The 21,379-nt window shown below is 45.1% G+C and overlaps 1 protein-coding gene across 1 annotated transcript in view; it reads right to left on the minus strand.

The window, feature by feature from the left end:
* ADCY9 (adenylate cyclase 9) overlaps positions 1-21,379 on the minus strand; it is a 211,588-nt gene that overhangs the window by 17,745 nt on the left and 172,464 nt on the right. The window contains exons 3-5 of the mRNA XM_082260632.1: positions 9,512-9,613; positions 6,316-6,536; positions 5,569-5,671 (exon numbers count right to left, since the gene is read on the minus strand). Of these exons, the coding sequence (XP_082116758.1) occupies positions 5,569-5,671; positions 6,316-6,536; positions 9,512-9,613 (426 nt within the window). The remainder of the gene's footprint in view (positions 1-5,568; positions 5,672-6,315; positions 6,537-9,511; positions 9,614-21,379) is intronic.

Here is a 21,379-nt window from a genome sequence, read left to right on the forward strand (position 1 = left end):
CTCAGAATGCCATGCCACGTCACTTCCGGTGCAGGCGCGTCATCCCACAGCTCATTGTGCATGCCCAGAAGCTGTTCTCCATTCATCGGCAGAGAAGGACACGCTTGCACCGGAAGTGTCGAGGGACACCGGTGCAGGCGCATTGACTCCTGTGATTGATGACGCTTATCTCCCAGGAGTCAATGCAAAGGAGGAAGTGAGGTTAGGAGCCGCGGCCGCAGAGGGAGGAAGTGGAAGGAAGGTAAGTTAATTTTCAGAAAAAATAAGGTAAGTGAAACAAAACAAAAAAATTATAATTATCCAATTCTGTTTCAGGTTATTTTAATCTAACTAACGGTGTAAAGTTGCAAAATAGGCCGGAACTCCGCTTTAACAGTACCAATAACTGCAAGACTTTGTGGCCACAGCAGCAATACCATCATACTCTGTTCTCATCTTCTATTGAGCTTTATGAAAGCTTACTAAGGAAACTCTACTTTCATTAAATAGTCCAATATCCACTAACGGATAAAAAATAAATCTTATTTACACCAGTGATCAAACTCATGACTTCTCAGCAGTAAAGCGGAGGCACCCAAAAGGTAGGAAGACTCAATAAGCAGTGCCTTATGTATTCCTGATTACCAGGTATTGGCATTATACATTTTACTGACACCAGTACGCTACTTTTTAAAGCACACGATTAATCTCTCTTACACAAAGGCCCTTTTTTAGCTGCAAATAAGGTGTAACATATTAAACTTATATGGTATGTTTTCCCGCATTTAGCCACTTCTGCCAGTCCAAGGGCCACTGTCAATGGGCTTTGGGCTTGTGTTTGGGCTTGAGATGCCAATGAGATCATTCAGAATTAATTTACAGGTACATATGACCTGCTTTTGACCTTCTTTTGACCTGCATTTGAACAGCACCAAGCAAACAAAAGGCAATCAATGCAGGCCCTTTTCCCGAACCAGCAAACTGCACAGCTGCCTGTCAAAATCTTTACAGCAGGACGCTTGCATGAGCCATGCATTCACCATTTATTACTATAGGGCAGGCATCACTAAATGGCGGACCGCCGGCCAAGTTCGGAGCCAATCAATGATCTGTCCGGCCCCGCCACGGTCGCGCCATTTAGGATCTGTTTTTCTCCTTCCGCCGCCGCTGCTGCAGTTGCAGCTGTAGCTCTGACTTTACAGAGCTGACATCGGAGGAGCAGCACAGTGATGCACAGAGGACGGGGGCTGGTACAGTTAACTGATTGGTTGCTAGAACTGCCATGTATTCTAGCAACCAATCGTTAACTGGGGCAGCAGGTTCCACCCTCCGTCCATCCCTTTGCTGCACTTCAGATGTCAGCTGCTGTGCCTCCGATGTCAGCCACGTTGCCCTGTGTAAGGTAGGACAGGGAAGAAGGCACTGCTGACGTAAAGAGGGAAAGAGGAGTGATATCAAAGAGGCAGGGCAGAAATGTAAAGGGAGTGATATGAAGGGGATGGAGTTCTACAAAGGGGGTGAGGACTGAAATGTGAAGGGGGGCTGGAGACTGCAGTGTGAAGGGGGGTTTTAAAAAAAGGGATGAGCACAGGAATGTCGGGGGATGCTATAAAGAGGGTGAGGATAGGAATTTTAATGGGGGGGCTGGGGACTGCAGTGTGAAGGAGGGGCGCAATAAAATGGGGGAAGACAGTTATGTGAAGGGGGGGTGCGATAAAATGGGGGAGGACAGTTTTGTGAAGCGGGGTGCTATAAAGGGGTGAAGACAGTTATGCGAAGGGGGTGCTATAAAGAGGGTGAGGACAGTTATGTGAAGCGGGGTGCTATAAAGGGGTGAGGACAGTTATGTGAAGGGGGTGCTATAAAGGGGATAAGGACAGTTATGTGAAGGGGGGTGCTATAAAGGGGGTGAGGACAGTTATGTGCAGAGGGGGTGCTATAAATGGGGGGAGGACAGTTATGTGAAGGGGGGTGCTATAAATGGGGTGAGGACAGTTAGGTGAAGGGGGTGCTATAAAGGGGGTAAGGACAGTTATGTGAAGGGGGTGCTATAAAGGGGGTGAGGACAGTTATGTGAAGGGGGTTGCTATAAAGGGGGTGAGGACAGTTATGTGAAGGGGGTGCTATAAAGGGGGTGAGGACAGTTATGTGAAGAGGGTGCTGTAAAGGGGGGAGGACAGTTATGTGAAGGGGGTGCTATAAAGGGGGAGGACAGTTATGTGAATGGAGGTGCTATAAATGGGGGGAGGACAGTTATGTGAAGGGTGTGATAAAGGGGATAAGGACAGTTATGTGAAGGGGGATGCCATAAAGGGGGAGGACAGTTATGTGAAGGGGGGGTGCTATAAATGGGGGGAGGAAAGTTATGTGAAGGGGGTGCTATAAAGGGGATAAGGACAGTTATGTGCAGGGGGGTGCTATAAAGGGCGGGGAAGACAGTTATGTGAAGGGGGGTGCTATAAAGGGGGTAACGGACAGTTATGTGAAGGGGGGTGCTATAAATGGGGTGAGGACAGTTAGGTGAAGGGGGTGCTATAAAGGGGGTGAGGACAGTTAAGTGAAAGGGGGTGCTATAAAGAGGGTGAGGACAGTTATGTGAAGGGGGTGCTATAAAGAGGGTGAGGACAGTTATGTGAAGCGGGGTGCTATAAAGGGGGTGAGGACAGTTATGTGAAGGGCGTGCTATAAAGGGGGTGAGGACAGTTAAGTGGAGGGGGTGTTATAAAGGGGGGGAAGACAGTTATGTGAAGGGGGGTGCTATAAATGGGGTGAGGACAGTTAGGTAAAGGGGGAGCTATAAAGGGGGTAAGGACAGTTATGTGAAGGGGGTGCTATAAAGGGGGTGAGGACAGTTATGTGAAGGGGGGTGCTATAAAGGGGGTGAGGACAGTTATGTGAAGGGGGTGTTATAAAGGTGGAGGAAAGACAGTTATGTGAAGGGGGTGCTATAAAGGAGGTAAGGACAGTTATGTGAAGGGGTGTGCTATAAAGGGGGTAAGGACAGTTATGTGAAGGGGGTGCTATAAAGGGGGTGAGGATAGTTATGTGAAGGGGGTGCTATAAAGGGGGTGAGGATAGTTATGTGAAGAGGGTGCTGTAAAGGGGGGAGGACAGTTATGTGAAGGGGGTGCTATAAAGGGGGAGGACAGTTATGTGAATGGAGGTTCTATAAATGGGGGGAGGACAGTTATGTGAAGGGTGTGATAAAGGGGATAAGAAAAGTTGTGTGAAGGGGATGCCATAAAGGGGGGGAAGACAGTTATGTGAAGGGGGGTGCTATAAATGGGGTGAGGACAGTTAGGTGAAGGGGGAGCTATAAAGGGGGTAAGGACAGTTATGTGAAGGGGGTGCTATAAAGGGGGTGAGGACAGTTATGTGAAGGGGGGTGCTATAAAGGGGGTGAGGACAGTTATGTGAAGGGGGTGTTATAAAGGTGGAGGAAAGGCAGTTATGTGAAGGGGGGTGCTATAAAGGAGGTAAGGAAAGTTATGTGAAGGGGTGTGCTATAAAGGGGGTAAGGACAGTTATGTGAAGGGGGTGCTATAAAGGGGGTGAGGATAGTTATGTGAAGAGGGTGCTGTAAAGGGGGAGGACAGTTATATGAAGGGGTGCTATAAAGGGGGAGGACAGTTATGTGAATGGAGGTGCTATAAATGGGGGGAGGACAGTTATGTGAAGGGTGTGATAAAGGGGATAAGGACAGTTGTGTGAAGGGGGATGCCATAAAGGGGGAGGACAGTTATGTGAAGGGGGGGGTGCTATAAATGGGGGGAGGAAAGTTATGTGAAGGGGGTGCTATAAAGGGGATAAGGACAGTTATGTGCAGGGGGGTGCTATAAAGGGCGGGGAAGACAGTTATGTGAAGGGGGGGTGCTATAAAGGGGGTAACAGACAGTTATGTGAAAGGGGGTGCTATAAAGAGGGTGAGGACAGATATGTGAAGGGGGTGCTATAAAGGGGTGAGGACAGTTATGTGAAGGGCTTGCTATAAAGGGGGTGAGGACAGTTAAGTGGAGGGGGTGTTATAAAGGGGGGGAAGACAGTTATGTGAAGGGAGGTGCTGTAAAGGGGGTAAGGACAGTTATGTGAAGGGGGGTGCTATAAAGGGGGTAAGGACAGTTATTTGAAGGGGGGAGGTTCTATAAACGGGGTGAGTATAGTTATGTGAAGGGGGGTGCTGTAAAGGGGGAGGGGGACAGTTATGTGAAGGGGGTGCTATAAAGGGGTGAGGACAGTTATGTGAAGGGGGGTGCTATAAAGGGTGAGGACAGTTATGTGAAGGGGGGTGCTATAAATGGGGGGAGGACAGTTATGCGAAGGGGGTGCTATAAAGGGGATAAGGACAGTTATGTGAAGGGGGGTGCTAGAAACAGGGTGAGGACAGTTATGTGAAGGGGGTGCTATAAAGGGGATAAGGACAGTTATGTGAAGGGGGGGCTATAAAGAGGGTGAGGACAGGAATGTGAAGGGGGGTGCTGTACAGGGGGTGAGGACAGGAATGTGAAGGGGGGATGGGGACTGCAATGTGAAGGAGGGGTACTATAAAGGGGGCGAGAACAGGAATGTCAAGGGTGGGTGATATGAAAGGGGCTGGGAATTTTAATTTAATGTAGGGGGTGATTTAAAGGGGGCCACAGACAAGAATGTGAAGGGCTGAGGACTGTAATGTGAAGGGGGGATGATGTGCAGGGGGACTGAGAACACTTAAGTAATAAAAAGGATTGAGATGTGAAGGATCGTAGACTAGGTTCACATTATTGCGTAACGCGTGTAGGCGGCCCATTTATTTCAGTGGGCTGCCTTATAAGCAGAAACGCAGAAAAATAAGTCCTCAACCTTTTTTTTCTTTTAATTACGCCGTACCAAGCTGCATGGCATTGTGGCGCCATGTGATGTGGCACTCGTAAAGATGCGCCACATTTGCCCATTGTGCAGAGGCGCCATTGAGAGCCAAACATATGATTCGGACCTCGGTTGGAAGAAAATTTTACCTACTGGACCTTCATGAATTTTAATTCAATACCCCCGCTATAGAGAGTACTCTGAGCTCTGGAGACAGGGTAAGCTACCAAAGGCGCAGTTACACTTTAACATGTCAATAAATGATTTAACATTACAGCAATATACAGTCCCATAAATTCTATATTAAACCTCCTTGCACGTTCCTGAGCAGACGTTGGCTGTCTGGTGCAGACAAACTACATATAGGGGTTGATTTACTAAAGGCAAATACACTATGCACTTTGTAAAGTGCAGCTGCTACACAGCTTAGTAAATGAGCAAGAGCTCTGCCCACTTCCATCATCCAATCATGTGCAGGCAAAAATGCACTTTTTTTTTTCATTTTCCTTGTACGTGATTGGGTACTTTTTGCAAAGTGAAGCTTTACCTCATTTACTAAGCTCTGGAGCAACTGCACTTGTAGAGTGCAACTGCACTTTGCAAAGTGCACAGTCTGTTTGCCTTTAGTAAATAAACCCCATAGACTCGGTTTGGAGCCTGGCTTTACTGGAGTGAATAAATACTCTCCACCATGGACTATATATGGCTGCTCCATTATGAATGTGTAACAATGCTACGGATTATTACCTCCTCTTGGTAGCTGGCTCGATATGACATTTCCAGCTCCTTGTCTTGAAAGTTTAGGCTGAAGCGGTTAATTGGCGGTTTGAAGAAGTAATCTTTCATTAGGCTGAAAAACAGAAACAGGTCAGCGAGGAAAGCTTTGATGTTTTCTGAGAGTCAAAGAAGATTTGACCAACCCTGCTTCTACCTCCTATAATCCCCATATGTGTATTGATTAGTCCTATATGTCCATGTATGTGTGTAATAATCAGTGCAAAATTAGTCACAATTCTGCATAGAAACCAATCAGCTTCCAGGTTTTATTCCCTAAGCCTAATTGAACAAGCTGAGGTTAGAAACTGATTGACTTCTTTGCAAAAATGTGACTAATTTTGCACCCTCTAGCTTTAGTAAATAAACCCCAAGATGTCCACACTAAAGCCTGGTACACACTTTAAATGTTTTTCATTTAACTCCGTGGGCTAAACAAAAAAAAAAACAAAGGCACTCGGGAGGAGCTCGCTGTACTAACTATGCAATCTTAGTGCAGCGATCTCCCCTCTGAGCTATTGTGTTCTGACAGGGAGACCCTCTGCCCCTGCCAGAACACACCAGTCAGCGATCACAGCCATTGGCTGCCAGCGCTGATCGGGCGCTGGTTATCCAGCATGCCCATGCAACAGAAGCCGGCCATTCGGCTTGACTATTCAACTTTTTAGAAATAACTCATTGGCTCATGTTTTGTGATATTCCCAAAAGACTTGCAATTACCTGTCCTCTTTAATGACTTCCACAAAATGGGCATCTGTCTTCTCCCGGATGTTTTTGAAGCGGAGGGGGAGCAAAGCAGACTGGTCCATACTGACCCCACACCAGCGACTCTTTTCTTGCAGCATCTCATATAGGGAGGCCTGGCTGTTGTTCAGGGGATCTTCTGGAGGAGGGCTCAAGAGACCATTCTGGGTCTTTAAGTGCCGACCAATGGCTGTAGGCTGCAAGGAATCCAAATATGTGATACCCTCACCCGTCTCTGCATTTTATAGAAATATTACCTATATATACAGTATATATAACTATATATATAAAAGGGTATGAAAACCCTGAAAATTAACTTCTCTTATTTGCCCCCTGTTGTCCTATATCTGTTTGATAAGTGAGCTGCTAATTTCCTTAAGCAGCCCATAGAGGATTTGATCTTCTTTCCTTTCACCATGGGTGGAAAGAAAAAAAGTCACTCGATTCCCCAGATAGTGTTGATGGGGGAATGCCTTCCACAGCTCTATTGTATTCTGCCGACACTTATAGCAATTGCATGTAAAAGATCCAGCAGGCTGGATGTACCCAAGTTGATCGATGGATGGTCCCTGCCGAACGGCCGAATTGTGATCCATGTATGGCCAGCTTTAGTGAGCTGACAGTGCTGCATCAAGATCGTAAACAGTGTTAACAGTCCTGTGAACTATAGAACATCTCTGAACTTTGTTATGGAGATGAGGAAAGAATTATAGGCTAGATTTACTAAAGGAAAATAGACTGTGCACTTTGCAAAGTGCATTTGCACTCCACAAGTGCAGTTGCTCCAGAGCTTAGTAAATGAAGTAAAGCTTCACTTTGCAAAAAGTACCCAATCAAGTGCAAGGAAAATAAAAAAAATCTGCATTTTTGCTTGCACATGATTGAATGATAGTAAATGAGCAAAAGCTCTGCTCACTTCCAAGCTGCGAAGCAACTGCTCATGCAGAATGCAACTGCACTTTACAAAGTGCACAGTGTATTTGCCTTTAGTAAATCAACCCCAAAGTGTTTTGTAGTCCTAACGCACTTCTAGTCCTAGGGTGACAACACTTCTGTAGATACTGTACAGTGAGCGTTCCCACCCTGGAGCAGAAAAGATCACCTGACAAAAAAGCTTTAGGCCCCTTTCACACTTGTACAACTCCAAAGTTGCACCGACTTTGGAGTGCAACTTTGGTGCAACTTTGATGCATCTTTGACGCAACTTTGGATGGGTGCAACATGGATACGACTTTGGCTTTGACCAGTTTTAACCACTTAAGCCCCGGAGGATTTGGCTGCTAAACGACCAGGGGGTATTTTGCGTTTCGGCACTGCGTGACTTTAACGGACAATTGCGCGGTCGTGCGACGCTGTACCTAAACAAATTTGACGTCCTTTTTTTCCCACAAACAGAGCTTTCTTTTGGTGGTATTTGATCACCTGTGCGCTTTTTACTTTTTGCGCTATAAACAAAAAAAGAGCGTAAATTTTGCAAAAATAACAATATTTTTCACATTTTTTTATATGAAATTCCCCCCCAAAAAAATTTAAAAATCAAAATTTTTTAACATTTTCAGCCAATTTGTTTTATGCTACATATGTTTGGTAAAAAAAAAAAATCGCAAAATGCGTATTTTTATTGGTTTGCGCAAAAGTTATCGCGTTTACCAACAAAGGGAAAGATTTTTGTCATTTTTGTTGTTTTTTTTTTAACGCGTAATGGCGGCGATCTGCGATTTTTTTTGCGGTACTGCGACATTGTAGCGGACAGATCGGACACTTGACTGACATTTTTGACACTTTTGGGGTTACCAGTGACATTTCTACAGTAATCAGTGCTATACATATGCACTGTTACTGTAAAAATACACTGGTAGTGAAGGGGTTAACTTTATTTGAGAGGGAGGGGCTGTGTGTGTCCCTAGGGGCGTGATTCTTACTGTGATTGGCTGTGGCTTGAGGTGTAAGGACACTGATCAACGGTTCTACATAGTAGAAGTGTGTGATCAGGGTTTTTACACCGAGGAGAATGACAGGCGGCTTGTTTACACAAGCTGCCTGACTTTCTCCCTCTCCCCCGACGATCGCCGAGTGACCGGCGGACATCGGGGGGGTTCGTGACCGCGCGGGAGCGGGAGCGCGCCTCCGCGGGCGCGCACTCGCTCCCCAGACCCTCCCAGGCTAGTGACGTTAATTAACGTCACTCTGCCTGGCCGGGGCTGACCGCCGCAGTAAATTTACTTGCGGCGGTCGGCAAACGGTTAATGGACAACTGTTGCACACAAGTTGCAAAGTATAACAATTTGGTATGACTTTCATGCAACTTCTGAGGGTTAACATTGAAGTCTATGGCCCTGAAGTTGCATGAAAGTCAGACCAAAGTAGTGAGTGAACTACTTTGAAGTTGCTGCAACTTTAAGTTGCGCATATATGAATGGTTATCATTGGAAAACATGGGGAACGACATGTCGTGCAACTCTGATGTCCAAAGTTGCACAAGTGTGAAAGGGGCCTTAGGCTGCATTCACACTTGAGCGTAGCGTTTTCGCACGTTTTTTTACCGCAATTCTTACCGTGATTTTTACCGCGATTTTTTCAGGCGTTTTTGGAGGCAGGCATTGACATCTATCAAAAACGCTGGTAATCAGCCCAAAAAGAAGCTCATGTACTTTTTTTCAGCTACAGGCATTTTGCAAAACGCTCAGATGGGAACAGGGGCCATTTAAATGAATGGGGTTTTACTTGTTGGGCGTTTTGGAACGTTTTTTTGAGCGTTATTGGAGCTGAAAAACGCTCAAAAACACCCAGGTGTGAATGGAGTCTTAAAGAAGGACTGGTAAGCTGCAATATAATACATTTTTGTTCTTGAATTACACTTTAGGTATTCTAAACAATGAGGTAAGACTCCATATGGCACCTGAGTTTCCAACTCTGGCCACTTGACACAATCGTATCAAGGTGGTCTTATTCTTCTTTTTTGAATGACCTGTTTTTTATTACAGGGAATGCAAAAGGGCAATTGAGACTTTTACAGCAGCAGAAAGAATCATATGATATGAATAGCAAATCCAAAATTTCTATTAAGACAATCTTACCTCTGGAGTGCGTTAGGAATATAAAAAGCCAACAAGTTATTCAATCCAAACCTAACCAGACAATTTTGGTGGACTAACCCAATAAGTGGACCTACCCTATTGGCTGCTCCTTTCCATTCATCTGGGGTTCCATTGGCTGCGGAAGCTCCTTCCTCCGCTCTCTCTCGACCTCCTGGGTCTCCACATGTTGGACAGTTCTGAAAAGAGGCAACAATAACACATCTAATACTCACTAATCCATAGATAAACCAGGCAATGCATTCTCAAATCATTTTCAGTCTGTATTGCCACCCAAAGGATAACCAGCCTTAGCTATGCTATAGCTGATCCAAAATGTTTCCATCCTAATGCCCAGTACACACGATCTGAAAATCGGGCGACGTTCCATCCGTTATTTTTAGTATTCTAGCAGCTCTCAATAATATTCGCTCAAAGGGAGAGGTTACTCACGATACGAATTTTCTCGGACGATAATTCTTAGCTTCCGGTATGCGTAACCATGCTGTAGCGTGTGAGGGGAAAATGATGTCTACTGCTCATGCGCTGTCTACTGCTCACCATTTTTTTCGGACGAACAACCTACTGATAATACGATTATCGTACGATGTGTTATAATACGATCAAAATTTTTATGCTTGCACGACCGGATAATATCGGGTGAACTGTCGTGATCGCCTCTCGTAAGCTGTGTACTAACGATCCGATTATCGTCCGATCCTTTCACAAGCGTTAATTTTCGTCCGATTTTCGGATCGTGTGTACGGGCCATTAGGGCCTTAATCAGATGTGAAAATGGCAATGATGTGCAGTAATCTACAACAACCAATCAGTAACTATGTAAAAATGCCATACCTGGAATTCATCTTTTTTTTTTTTTTCTTTTTTAATTTCTATTTATTGTTTTAAACATAGAAAAGAACACAACAAAACTCACAATTGCTACGCAGGGCAAGTACAAACACAAAAAAAAAGACAGCAAAATAAAACCCCCTCCCGCATTTCCCAACAACCTAGGCTCACAACCCAACAGGCCCATCACCATATACGGATGAGCCTCTCTGAGGCTTGTACACCCCATCAAAATCCAAACATGTTTACAACTTCACAAAACAGCAGTAAGGATGCAGTATTTCAGGCAGCTCTCCAACCCCAACACCAACTCACGATGACAGCAGAAAGGATACGATTCTCCGTTCAGCAGGTGGTCGAGGCCGGATTGTCCAGCCACAGTTTCCACACCTTGTCAAATTTTTTCGGACAACCTCTACTTGGGTAAGTAGCTTTATAGAGCGGAGTCACCTTGCTCACCAGACCCTTCCAAAAGAGAGCAGTTGGAGCCACCGGTCTCTTCCAATGAAGGAGCAGGGCCTTACGGGCATAAAATAGCAGCAAACTTGTTAATGTACAGAGGGAGGGCCCTGGTTGGTACTATATTTTCTACCAAACCAAACCAACAGACAAATATCCACAGTTCTAGGAACCTGTATAGTCGTTGTCTCCTCAATGCAGCGCAGCACAGCAGTCCAGAAATCTTGAACCACTGGGCACTGCCAGAAGATATGCCCAAAGTCAGCGCGGAGCATGAGAACATCTCCAGCACTCAGCTGAGGACCCCGGGTAAATTCTAGCAAGCCTGGCGGGTGTGTAGTAAATTCTGTGCAAAAATTGGATGGATTGAAAGTGGATTAGGCGATCCCTAGCAGAAACTAGGTGTGTAGACGGGAAACTCCACATATCATCCCAGTCGTCTCCCCCCAAGTTGGGCACCTCCTCCACCCATTTGGAATTCATCTTTAAAGTGGTTCCAAAGTCAAATGGGTTCTTTACCTTAATGCATTCCCTACATTAAAGAATATAATGCCCCACTACTTGCCGTACCCACCCCCATCCCCAAACACTTACCTGGTGCCAGTCTCCACTCCTGAACTATGCCAGGTAAAGCACCGCTTAAAACCTTGCTGCTTTCACAGGAGACAAAGAGGGCTGCTAGAGCCAAAGACTCCAGCCGCTGTCAGTTAAACTCCTGTGAAAAGGGTGCGTGGCTTACCAGTGCTGTGTGTGTCTATGCACGCACACAGCCAAAGTCGGGAGCATTGGTGCCCCCATAGCACCTGGCTTGCAAAGGAGGCACCTGGAGGAGAGAGAAGCTAACAGCGCCAGCGGGGGACTTCCAGAAGAGCATAGACGGGACCTTTCTGTTTAATATCAGAACAGGTATTACCTCTTTTTTATTTTAACAAAAAAAAAAAAGGCCTTTAGTATCACTTTAAACTTCATATTTTGCTACACAGTATTTCTAAAAGCACAGGGCATCCTAGACTGCACAGTGATTTTATTACAAAGGTGAGCTTAACCTTTACAGTCCATTCAATTCGTTTCCAATCAGGCAATTCCTTTGTACTACATTGTTGTTGAGAGCTCTAACTGTATAATCTGAATGTACTGTGATAACCGTTGAGCAGCTTTTCATTGTTAAATTAAAAAAAAAAAAAAAAAAAATGTATTTTTGAATAAATTTCTAGAATATATTTAATATATAAAATTATTAAAAAATAAAAATTATTGTGCCAAAAATAAAACACTTTCTGGAAAACAGAATAATAACACAAGAGGTGCACTTACTAAAAACACACCTGAAAATAGTTCTTACCGTCCTACAGGGTCACACAAAAGAACTGCAGGGGTCTCCCCGGTGCATTGTGGGAAACGTGACATTGAGTAAGTTCTTATCATATACTAGTTTGGGACTGTACTCCCTTGATATATGGAATGTACACTGTACCCCAAACATTGGTACAGTTTTTTTTTTTTTTTTTTTTATACACTTGTTTTTTCTATGTTTACTATAAAGATGAACTTTGTCTTATATAATTAAAAAAGTTAATAAAATAAGATTTGAACAAAATAAAAAAAAAAAATTAAAATATTGAAAAACAAAAATCATTGTGCCAAAAATATAACACTTTCTGGAAAACATTACAATAATAACACAAGAGGTGCACCTACTGAAAATACACTGAAAATAGTGCTTATCGTCCTACAGGGTCAGAACAAAAAAACTGCAGGGGTCTCCCCGGTGCATTGTGGGAAACGTGACATTGATGTGCTCACGTCCTTAACGTTAGGGATATGATGTGTGTTTGTGTATGCTGTGCCGTACTCTCAGCAGGAGGCCCGGGGACATTAATAGATTGGGATTCAATGTGAGCCTCATTAAGGCTGCACTCCTTCCACACACCCATGGGGAGAAGGACCCGGGGGTGCTGTAATTAATTGCTGCTAATGAGGAAAGAGGGTGGCAGGGGATTCATCCTGGGGGCAATCTCTTGGCATCCTGCTGAGATCAACCATTAACCCCTAGCTGACTTGTGTACAGTAGGCATACCAAAGTTATTTAGGGGCCACCAAACACATATCACATGGCGATTTGTGCAAAAACAAGTTTTTAGGAAAACAACATTTATTCCTTTTTAGGATATAATTGAGCTCCTTCAGGTTCCAAAAATATTGGATTGTAAATCTGTGGTCACTTGAGCTCCTTTTATCCTTTGACATTTTTTTGGCTTTTCCAACGCTAAACAGCAACACATGAAATCAAACTGTGAAGTGCTGCGGTGACAATCAACAAATATTACAATTAATACACGCTGAGGCTGCTGCTGTTACTAAAGAGCTTTTTTGGTCTCTGAAGTGCGATCTGCATTCAGATCACTCTACATCAGGGGTGGGGAACCTACGGCCCGGGGGCCGTATGCGGCCCTTGAGGTGATTTGGTCTGGCCCCCCCGTGCAGCTGAGTCTGTGTCTCTCAGCTGATCTGTCAGAACGGAGCCGATGCTTCCTGTATAGTTTCGGCTTCGTTCTGACAGTCTGAGTCACAGGCGGAATGATATCAAATGCGCTCTTCCTCCAGCGCGGCGCCGCTGCTAGCCAGCATTTCCAGCCAGCAGCACAAACAGCAGTACCAGCCAGAGCCAGCAGTACCACCCAGAGCAAGCAGTACTCACAGCAGTACCAGCCAGAACCAGCTGTACCAGCCAGAGCCAGCAGTACCAGCCAGAACCAGCAGTACTCACAGCGGTACCAGCCAGAACCAGCAGTACCCACAGCGGTACCAGCCAGAACCAACAGTACCAGCAGTACCCACAGCAGAACCAGCCAGAGTCAGCAGTACCCACAACAGTACCAGCCAGCAGTACCCACAGCACAGTACCAGCCAGCAGTACTGGCCTGAACCAGCAGTACCCACAGCAGTACCAGCCTGAGCCAGCAGTACCCACAGCAGTACTAGCCAGTAGTACCAGCTTGAGCCAGCAGTACCAGCCAGCAGTACCCACAGCATAGTACCAGTCAGAGCCAGCAGTACCCACAGCAGCCATCACATTAGGGGTGAGTTAATTAAATGTTTGACCAAATATAACAGGCACATTTTTAAGTTGATAATTTTGTACGGCCCCCGAATGATTTTATAAATACCCAAATGGCCCTTGGCAGCAAAAAGGTTCCCCACCCATGCTCTACATAGAGCATTTGGCAGGCGTTTTATCAAACTTGTGCTCTGCAACCACGTGCATTGCATATAGTTGCGGGGCGCTTGCAGAGAAGTCCCATTCTTTTGAATAGGTCCCGCTCACAAAATCATTTCTGCCGTGAATCTAGTGTCTTCAGCGCCTCAGGAGTTTCTGGCCTAAAATGAATAATACAGGTCAGGAGTTCTGACTTTTGACAGCTGCGTGTGTGTTAGGTCAGTCAATAACAAGGTATTGAAGCCAGGAAAAGCCAGGCTATGAGCATTTTCACAAGGAGGTCAGGAATTGCTGCCTCCTTATTTGTCTCTAAGGTTTCCTTTAAACATTTCAGCTCCGGAAGATTTACCCCCCTTCATGACCAGGCTATTTTATGCAATACGGCACTGCATTATTTTAACTGACAATTGCACAGTCATGCGACACTGTATCCAAATAAAATTGATGTCCTTTTTTCCCCACAAATAGAGCTTTCTTTTGGTGGTATTTGATCACCTCTGCAGTTTTTATTTTTTGGGCTATAAACAAAAAAAGACCGACAATTTCGAAAAAAAAAAAATAATAATATTTTTTATTTTCTTCTATAAAACTTACCCAATAAAAAAAATGTAAAAAATCTATATTCTTCATTAATTTAGGCCAATATATATTCTGCTATGTGTTTTTGGTAAAAAAAAAAAAAAATACCAATAAGCGTATATTGATTGTTTGCGCAAAAGTTTCTGTGTCTACAAACTATTGGATAGATTTATAAAACATTTATTTTTTTAATTTATTTTTTTTTAGTAATGGCAGCGATTAGCGATTTTTAGCGGGACTGTGATATTGCGGCAGACAAATCTGACACTTAGGGGTTGGTTTACTAAAGGAAAAGAGACTGAGCACTTAGCAAAGTGATGTTGCACTATGCAAGTGCAGTTACTCCAGAGCTTGATAAATGAGCAGAAACTCTGCTGATTTCCATCATCCAATCATGTACAAGCGAAAATGCTGTTTTTTTATTTTTTTATTTTCCAAAGTGAAGCTTAACTTCATTTACTAAGCTCTGGAGCAACTGCACTTGTAGAATGCAACTGCACTTTGCAAAACACACAGTCTATTTGCCTTTAGTAAATCAACCCTTAACCTCCCTGGCGGTATGATTCTGTCAGGAATTCTGTTCCAAAAGCGGTACAATTCTTTTCATGGAAATTTGGCGTTATGTATTATAGGCCTACAATTCTTAGTAATTACTGACTTAAACCTGACCAAAACAAGACTCTAGTAGACATCCCAGATGTGATAAATTTGAAACACAAACAAGTGAATTATAATTGAATCAATAATATTATTTTATTATTTAATATATAATATATATAATAAAATTATATTATTGATTAGATTATAATTCATGCGCTATATATTATATATATATGTGTGTATATAGATATATATATATATATATATATACGTGTGTGTGTGTATATATATATACGCATGAATTATAATCGAATCAATAATATAATTTTATATATATATATATATATATATATATATATATATATGTGTGTGTGTGTGTGTATATAGGTATATATATATATACATATATATATATGTATATATATATATATATATATATATTTGCATATATATATATATATATATATATATATATATATATATATATATATATATATATATATATATATATATATATATATAAATATATATATATATATATATATGCATATATATATATGCATATATATAAATATATGCATATATATATATATATATGCATATATATAATATAAAATGTGTTATGTGTTTTGTGCAACGTTTTTTTTTTTTTTTTTTTTTGAATTTCCCTCCCTAGTTCCGCTCCCATGCAGCATTGCTGCTGCAGGGAACGGAACTAGGAAGTCCTCCTACCGACAGACGAGCGGCGGAGATCTCGCTGGCGGTCACAGCAATGAGAGCTCATCGCTGGATCGCCAGGATCAGGTAAGAGAAGCTCCGCTGCGCTGTCTGCACGCTCTGCCCATTGACCCCGAGCGTGACTTGGGGATACCGCTAATAGCAGAAAATTCCTACCCCGAGTCACGCTCGGGTTTACCGCTAAGGCGGTTAAGTGATTAGTGCTAATATAAATGAACTGTCACTGTACTAATGACACTGGCAGGGAAGAAGTTAACATCAGGGGCAATCAGAGGGTTAAATGTGTTCCCTGGGGGTGCTTTCTAACTGTGTGTGGGGTGCTCTGACTGAAAAGACAGAGATCCGTGTTACTGCTTAGTAGAAACACAGGATCTTCATCTTCCCCTCTTGACAGAATGGTGATTTGCCTTGTTTACATAGGCAGACCGCTGTTCTGCCTCTCTCGGGAATGAAGCGCCCTGCCACAGTATTTGTATGTGGGGTGGTCCGGAAGCGGGTAAACGAAATTTTAAGTAATCTTATGAAGTTTGATTTTGCAAAATGATTACACATGGAGCAAAACCTTATGTCTGAGTTTTAATGGAACTGTATGATCTTTCTAAAGATTTTTTTATCTAGACATGTAGAAGAAATCAGTGTTATGTACATATCCTAATCAAAATATGTTAATGTTTTAAAAACCTTCTTTTTTGTATGTATGTACATGGGGGCAGCCGTATTTGTTTATTACATAGACAAGCTCTGCTTCCTGCTTTGCAATACTACACAGTGCTTGTGTTTTACTGCTTCTTCTTCCTAGGAAAGCCTATAGGGTGATTTACTAAATGCAAATAGACTGTGCACTTTGCAAAGTGCAGTTGCACCCAGTAAGTGCAGTTGTTCCAGAGCTTAGCAAATGAGGTAAGGCTTCACTTTGCAAAGAATACCCAATTGCAGTGGCGGCTGGTGCTCAAAATTTTGGGGGGAGGGGGGGGGCGCAAAAAGAAAAATGTAATAGGTATTGCTTCGCGGCAAAAAACGCGGTAAAAAATTGCGTGACTTTGAGGTCATGGTACAGGCATGGCACAGGTGATGGTACAGGCATGGCACAGGCATGGCACAGATGATGGTATAGGCATGGCACAGGTGATGGTATAGGCATGGCACAGGTGATGGTACAGGCATGGCACAGGTGATGGTAAGGGCATGGCACAGGTGATGGTAAGGGCATGTCACAGGTCATGGTAAGGGCATGGCACAGGCATGTCACAGGTGATGGTATAGGCATGTCACAGGTCATGGTAAGGGCATGTCACAGGTCATGACACAGGTTGATGTTACAGGCATGTCACAGGTCATGGTACGGGCATGTCACAGGTCATGGTAAGGGCATGGCACAGGTCATGGTAAGGGCATGGCACAGGTCATGGTACGGGCATGGCACAGGTCATGGTACGGGCATGGCACAGGTCATGGTACGGGCATGTCACAGGTCATGGTAAGGGCATGTCACAGGTCATGGTAAGAGCATGGCACAGGTCATGGTAAGAGCATGGCACAGGTCATGGCACAGGCATGTCACAGGTGATGGTATAGGCATGTCACAGGTCATGACACAGGTCATGGTACAGGCATGGCACAGGTCATGGTAAGGGCATGGCACAGGCATGGCACAGGTCATGGTAAGGGCATGGCACAGGTCATGGTAAGGGCATGGCACAGGTCAGGTCATGGTAAGGGCATGGCACAGGTCATGGTAAGGGCATGGCACGGGTCATGGTACAGGTGATGGTACAGGCATGTCACAGGTCATGGTAAGGGCATGGCACAGGTCTTGGTAAGGGCATGGCACAGGTCATGGTAAGGGCATGGCACAGGTCATGGTAAGGGCATGGCACAGGTGATGGTACAGGCATGTCACAGGTGATGGTAAGGGCATAGCACCGGTCATGGAACAGGCATGTCACAGGTGATGGTATAGGCATGTCACAGGTCATGGTAAGGGCATAGCGCAGGTGATGGTACAGGCATGGCACAGGTCATGGTAAGGGCATGGCACAGGTCATGGTAAGGGCATGGCACAGGTCATGGTAAGGGCATGGCACAGGTCATGCTAAGGGCATGGCACAGGTCATGGTAAGGGCATGGCAAAGGTCATGGTAAGGGCATGGCACATGGTAAGGGCATGAGCAGGATACATCCAAACAGTGAGGCAGTACCTGTTGTAGGAGCCAGGGGGGTGGATGGAAACGTCTCTCCAGTCTCTCAGATGGCTCGGGGCAGCCACACAAGAGGAGTAGCAGAGAGGGGGATCCGCCGCCTGAAGGTGGTGGGGGAAAGGCACAACACCCGTAGACCGAACCAGCCGCAGGTCCGCAGCAAGCCAGTGTCTCCTTGCTTCAGCTGTCCGGAGCGGCGCCGGCGGATGACGTCATTGGCGGATGACGATTGGCTCCCGAGAGTCCGTACCTGGCTGCAATGCAGAGGGTGAACTAGGCAGCCTTACAGGAAGGTAGCACACAGGGGTCGCTTCCAGGAGATGGGGGAAGATAAAACACCGCAAAGGGGGCCGGGGGGGTTGTGGAGATGAAGGAGATAGAGCGGTGACGGTGCGTGACTGATGCACGCACCGGCACCGCCCCCAACGACGTCAGGATGTCCTGAATGATGATTGGTCCAGGCTGGAGTCTGGACCAATTACAGCCAGGACATCACAAATTGGGGAGTGTCGGGCGCATTGCTCTGCGCCCCGGTGACCCCCAGAAGGCCGCCAATCGGCACCTCTGCCCGCCGCACGTGGGGTGGAAAATCCCCCCCCCCATAGCCTCCACTAAGTCCGGCGCCCCTAGTGGGCTAAAAATTGAATTTTTTTTTGTCTTTTTTTGGGGGGGGCGGCGCCCCTGCGCCCCCTATAGACAGGCCGCCACTGCCCAATCGTGGTGCAATGAAAATTTAAAAAAAATGTATTTTTTCTTGCACATGATTGGATGATGGAAGTCAGCAAGCCTCCTGCTCATTTACTAAGCCCAGGAGAAACTGCTCCAGCAGAGGGCAACTTCACTTTACAAAGTGCACTGTCTATTTGCCTTAAGTAAATCAACCCCTATAAGTCAGCTGACTCACTGCAGACATTGGGGTTTATTTACTAAAGGCAAATCCACTTTACACTACATTTGCACTGCAAGTGCACTTGAAAGTGCAGTTGCTGTAGATCTGAGGGGAACATGCAACTAAGAGTCATTGCCACATTGAGCTCAGTTTAGTTACTAAGCTATATATATCTATATTTAATACAATAAAACATTATAAAAAAGTAAGCTTGTAAAAATGTGAAGGTCATATAAAGCTTTCTGTGGCTAACTTCTACTATCTTTCTTATAGTGGAGGTTTTTGCACCCTTGTGCTCCTATCCCACAGTACTATACTGACCTGGGAACTGTCATATAGAAGGCAGACCATACAGTCATAATTTTTTTTATTTTTTTATTTATCCAGAGATTCTCCCATCCACACATTCGATTTGGATGGGGGAATCCTCCTGCTGTGCTATTGTATTGTGATAGCAGGGAGCCTTTCCCGCCATCAGAATATGATTAGTGCTGCTGCCAATAGCCAGCAGCACTGATCGATGGGGAAAACCCAACACGCTGGTTTTACAGAAGTCGACTTTTGTACAACCAGGGTGCCCATACCTTGATCGCAATTCCGCCGGTTCAGCAGGGAATTTCGATCCATGTATGCCCGGCTTAATGCAAATAGTGACTTTGCTATTTCCATATTAAAGTCCAGAGGCGCAAGGCAGCACTGGACCGATTTGCTGATACCGTATGCAATTTACTTTCTCCTGCTATTATTAGATTGTCACTCCTGATTCAACCATGGCTTCACTTTAAGATTAAATTTAAGAGTAAAGCTGCAATAATAACCCCAGAATGCAACTACTAAAACACTACATTGTGTCATAGGCTACATTCACGCAGATTGTGTGTTTTCCCCACATGCACAGAAACAAGCTGCCCTTTAGCAAACATGTGGCAGTGCCATTAGATTCTCAATGGTGCCCCCAAGCATCTGCTAGAGCAAGCGTTTTGGCGTGTGCCGCAGCACTATGTGGTTTCAGTACAGCATGAGTTTGCAAAAGGTTCAGGGATGAGTTTGCAAAAGGGTCAGGGACTAGGGTTGAGCGGACACCTAGATGTCCGTGTTCGACGGGTTCGGCCGAACTTTAAAAAAAAGTCCGGGTCCGTGTCCCGGACTTTTACCGAACTTTTCCCGGACACCGAACCCCATTGAAGTCAATGGGGACCCGAACTTTAAGGCACTAAAATGGCTCTAAAACACCAAAGGAAAGGGCTAGAGTGCTGCAAATGGCAGCAAAACGTAATTAAGAGCATGGCAAGTGCTCTGCAAACAAATGTGGATAGGGAAATAACTTAAAACAACAAAAAAAAACAGAAAAATAAAACAATGTTCTTCTTCATCTCTGAAGGACGAGGCCCATATGGAGTAGGAGGGAGGTTGAGGTGGTGGTGGATGTGGCGGTGACATAGGCGTGCGCACAGGGTGTGCTGGGTGTGCCTGGGCACACCCTAATCACCTAGGGCACATAGCATTGCCAGTGAGGAGATGGGAAAGATCTCCCTGGGACCTGCTCTGCTCTATTTCTCCTTGCCTACAGGTACATGGCCCCGATACATTACTCTCCCTGCTGGCAAACACATGCATGTGTATTTCAACTTTGGGGTGCACACCTTAATGCAATAGGCTGCGCACACCTATGGGCGGTGTAGGTGGAAGCGGCGGTGGAGGAGGACCAGGGCCGGATTAACAGCATCATGGGCTTGGTGCTGAGGATTTTGAAGGGCCTTAAGGGCCGTGCCTTGCCATGCACCCAGAGGAGGAAGGGTGCAGCCATGCATGCCTAATTCAACATGGGATGCTGTCTCTGAAGCCCATAAACACATCCATGCATCGCCAACTGTCCCTCCTTGTCCGGCCTTCACGCTGTGTGGGGAGGTTCTGAGGGTGCTGCCTGGGGAAGCGAGCATAGAAGCCAGACTTCTGTGTTTACAAGTGACAGAAGAGCGGTAACAGTGAATATGGCCAACCCGGGGCCTATATAAAAGGTAGGGGCCTGGAGCTGCAGCTCCAATAGCCCCTACATTAATCTGGCCCTGAGGAGGAGGACGAGGTAGCCAACACTGCTTCTTTTCAAAAATTTTAAATGAGGGTACACCCCAAAAGAGTGAGAAAGAGCAAAAATGGAACAATGGGTGGGTAAGGTCGGTATCCATTGCTATTCTGCATAAGGTACGGAAAAGTCCCGTGGGATCCATGCCTGGTTCATTTTAATGAACGTGAGCTTGTCCACATTGTCTCTGGACAGGCGGCTGCGCTTGTCTGTTATAACGCCCCCAGCCGTGCTAAATACCCGTTCAGATAATACACTGGCTGCAGGGCACGCCAGCACCTCCAAGGCGTAAAGGGCAAGCTCAGGCCATGTGCCCAATTTGGAGACCCAGAAGTTGAAGGGGGCAGACCC

Source organism: Pelophylax lessonae (assembly GCF_965119305.1).
Source record: "Pelophylax lessonae genome assembly, chromosome: 6".
In the NCBI taxonomy this organism is placed as follows: domain Eukaryota; kingdom Metazoa; phylum Chordata; class Amphibia; order Anura; family Ranidae; genus Pelophylax; species Pelophylax lessonae.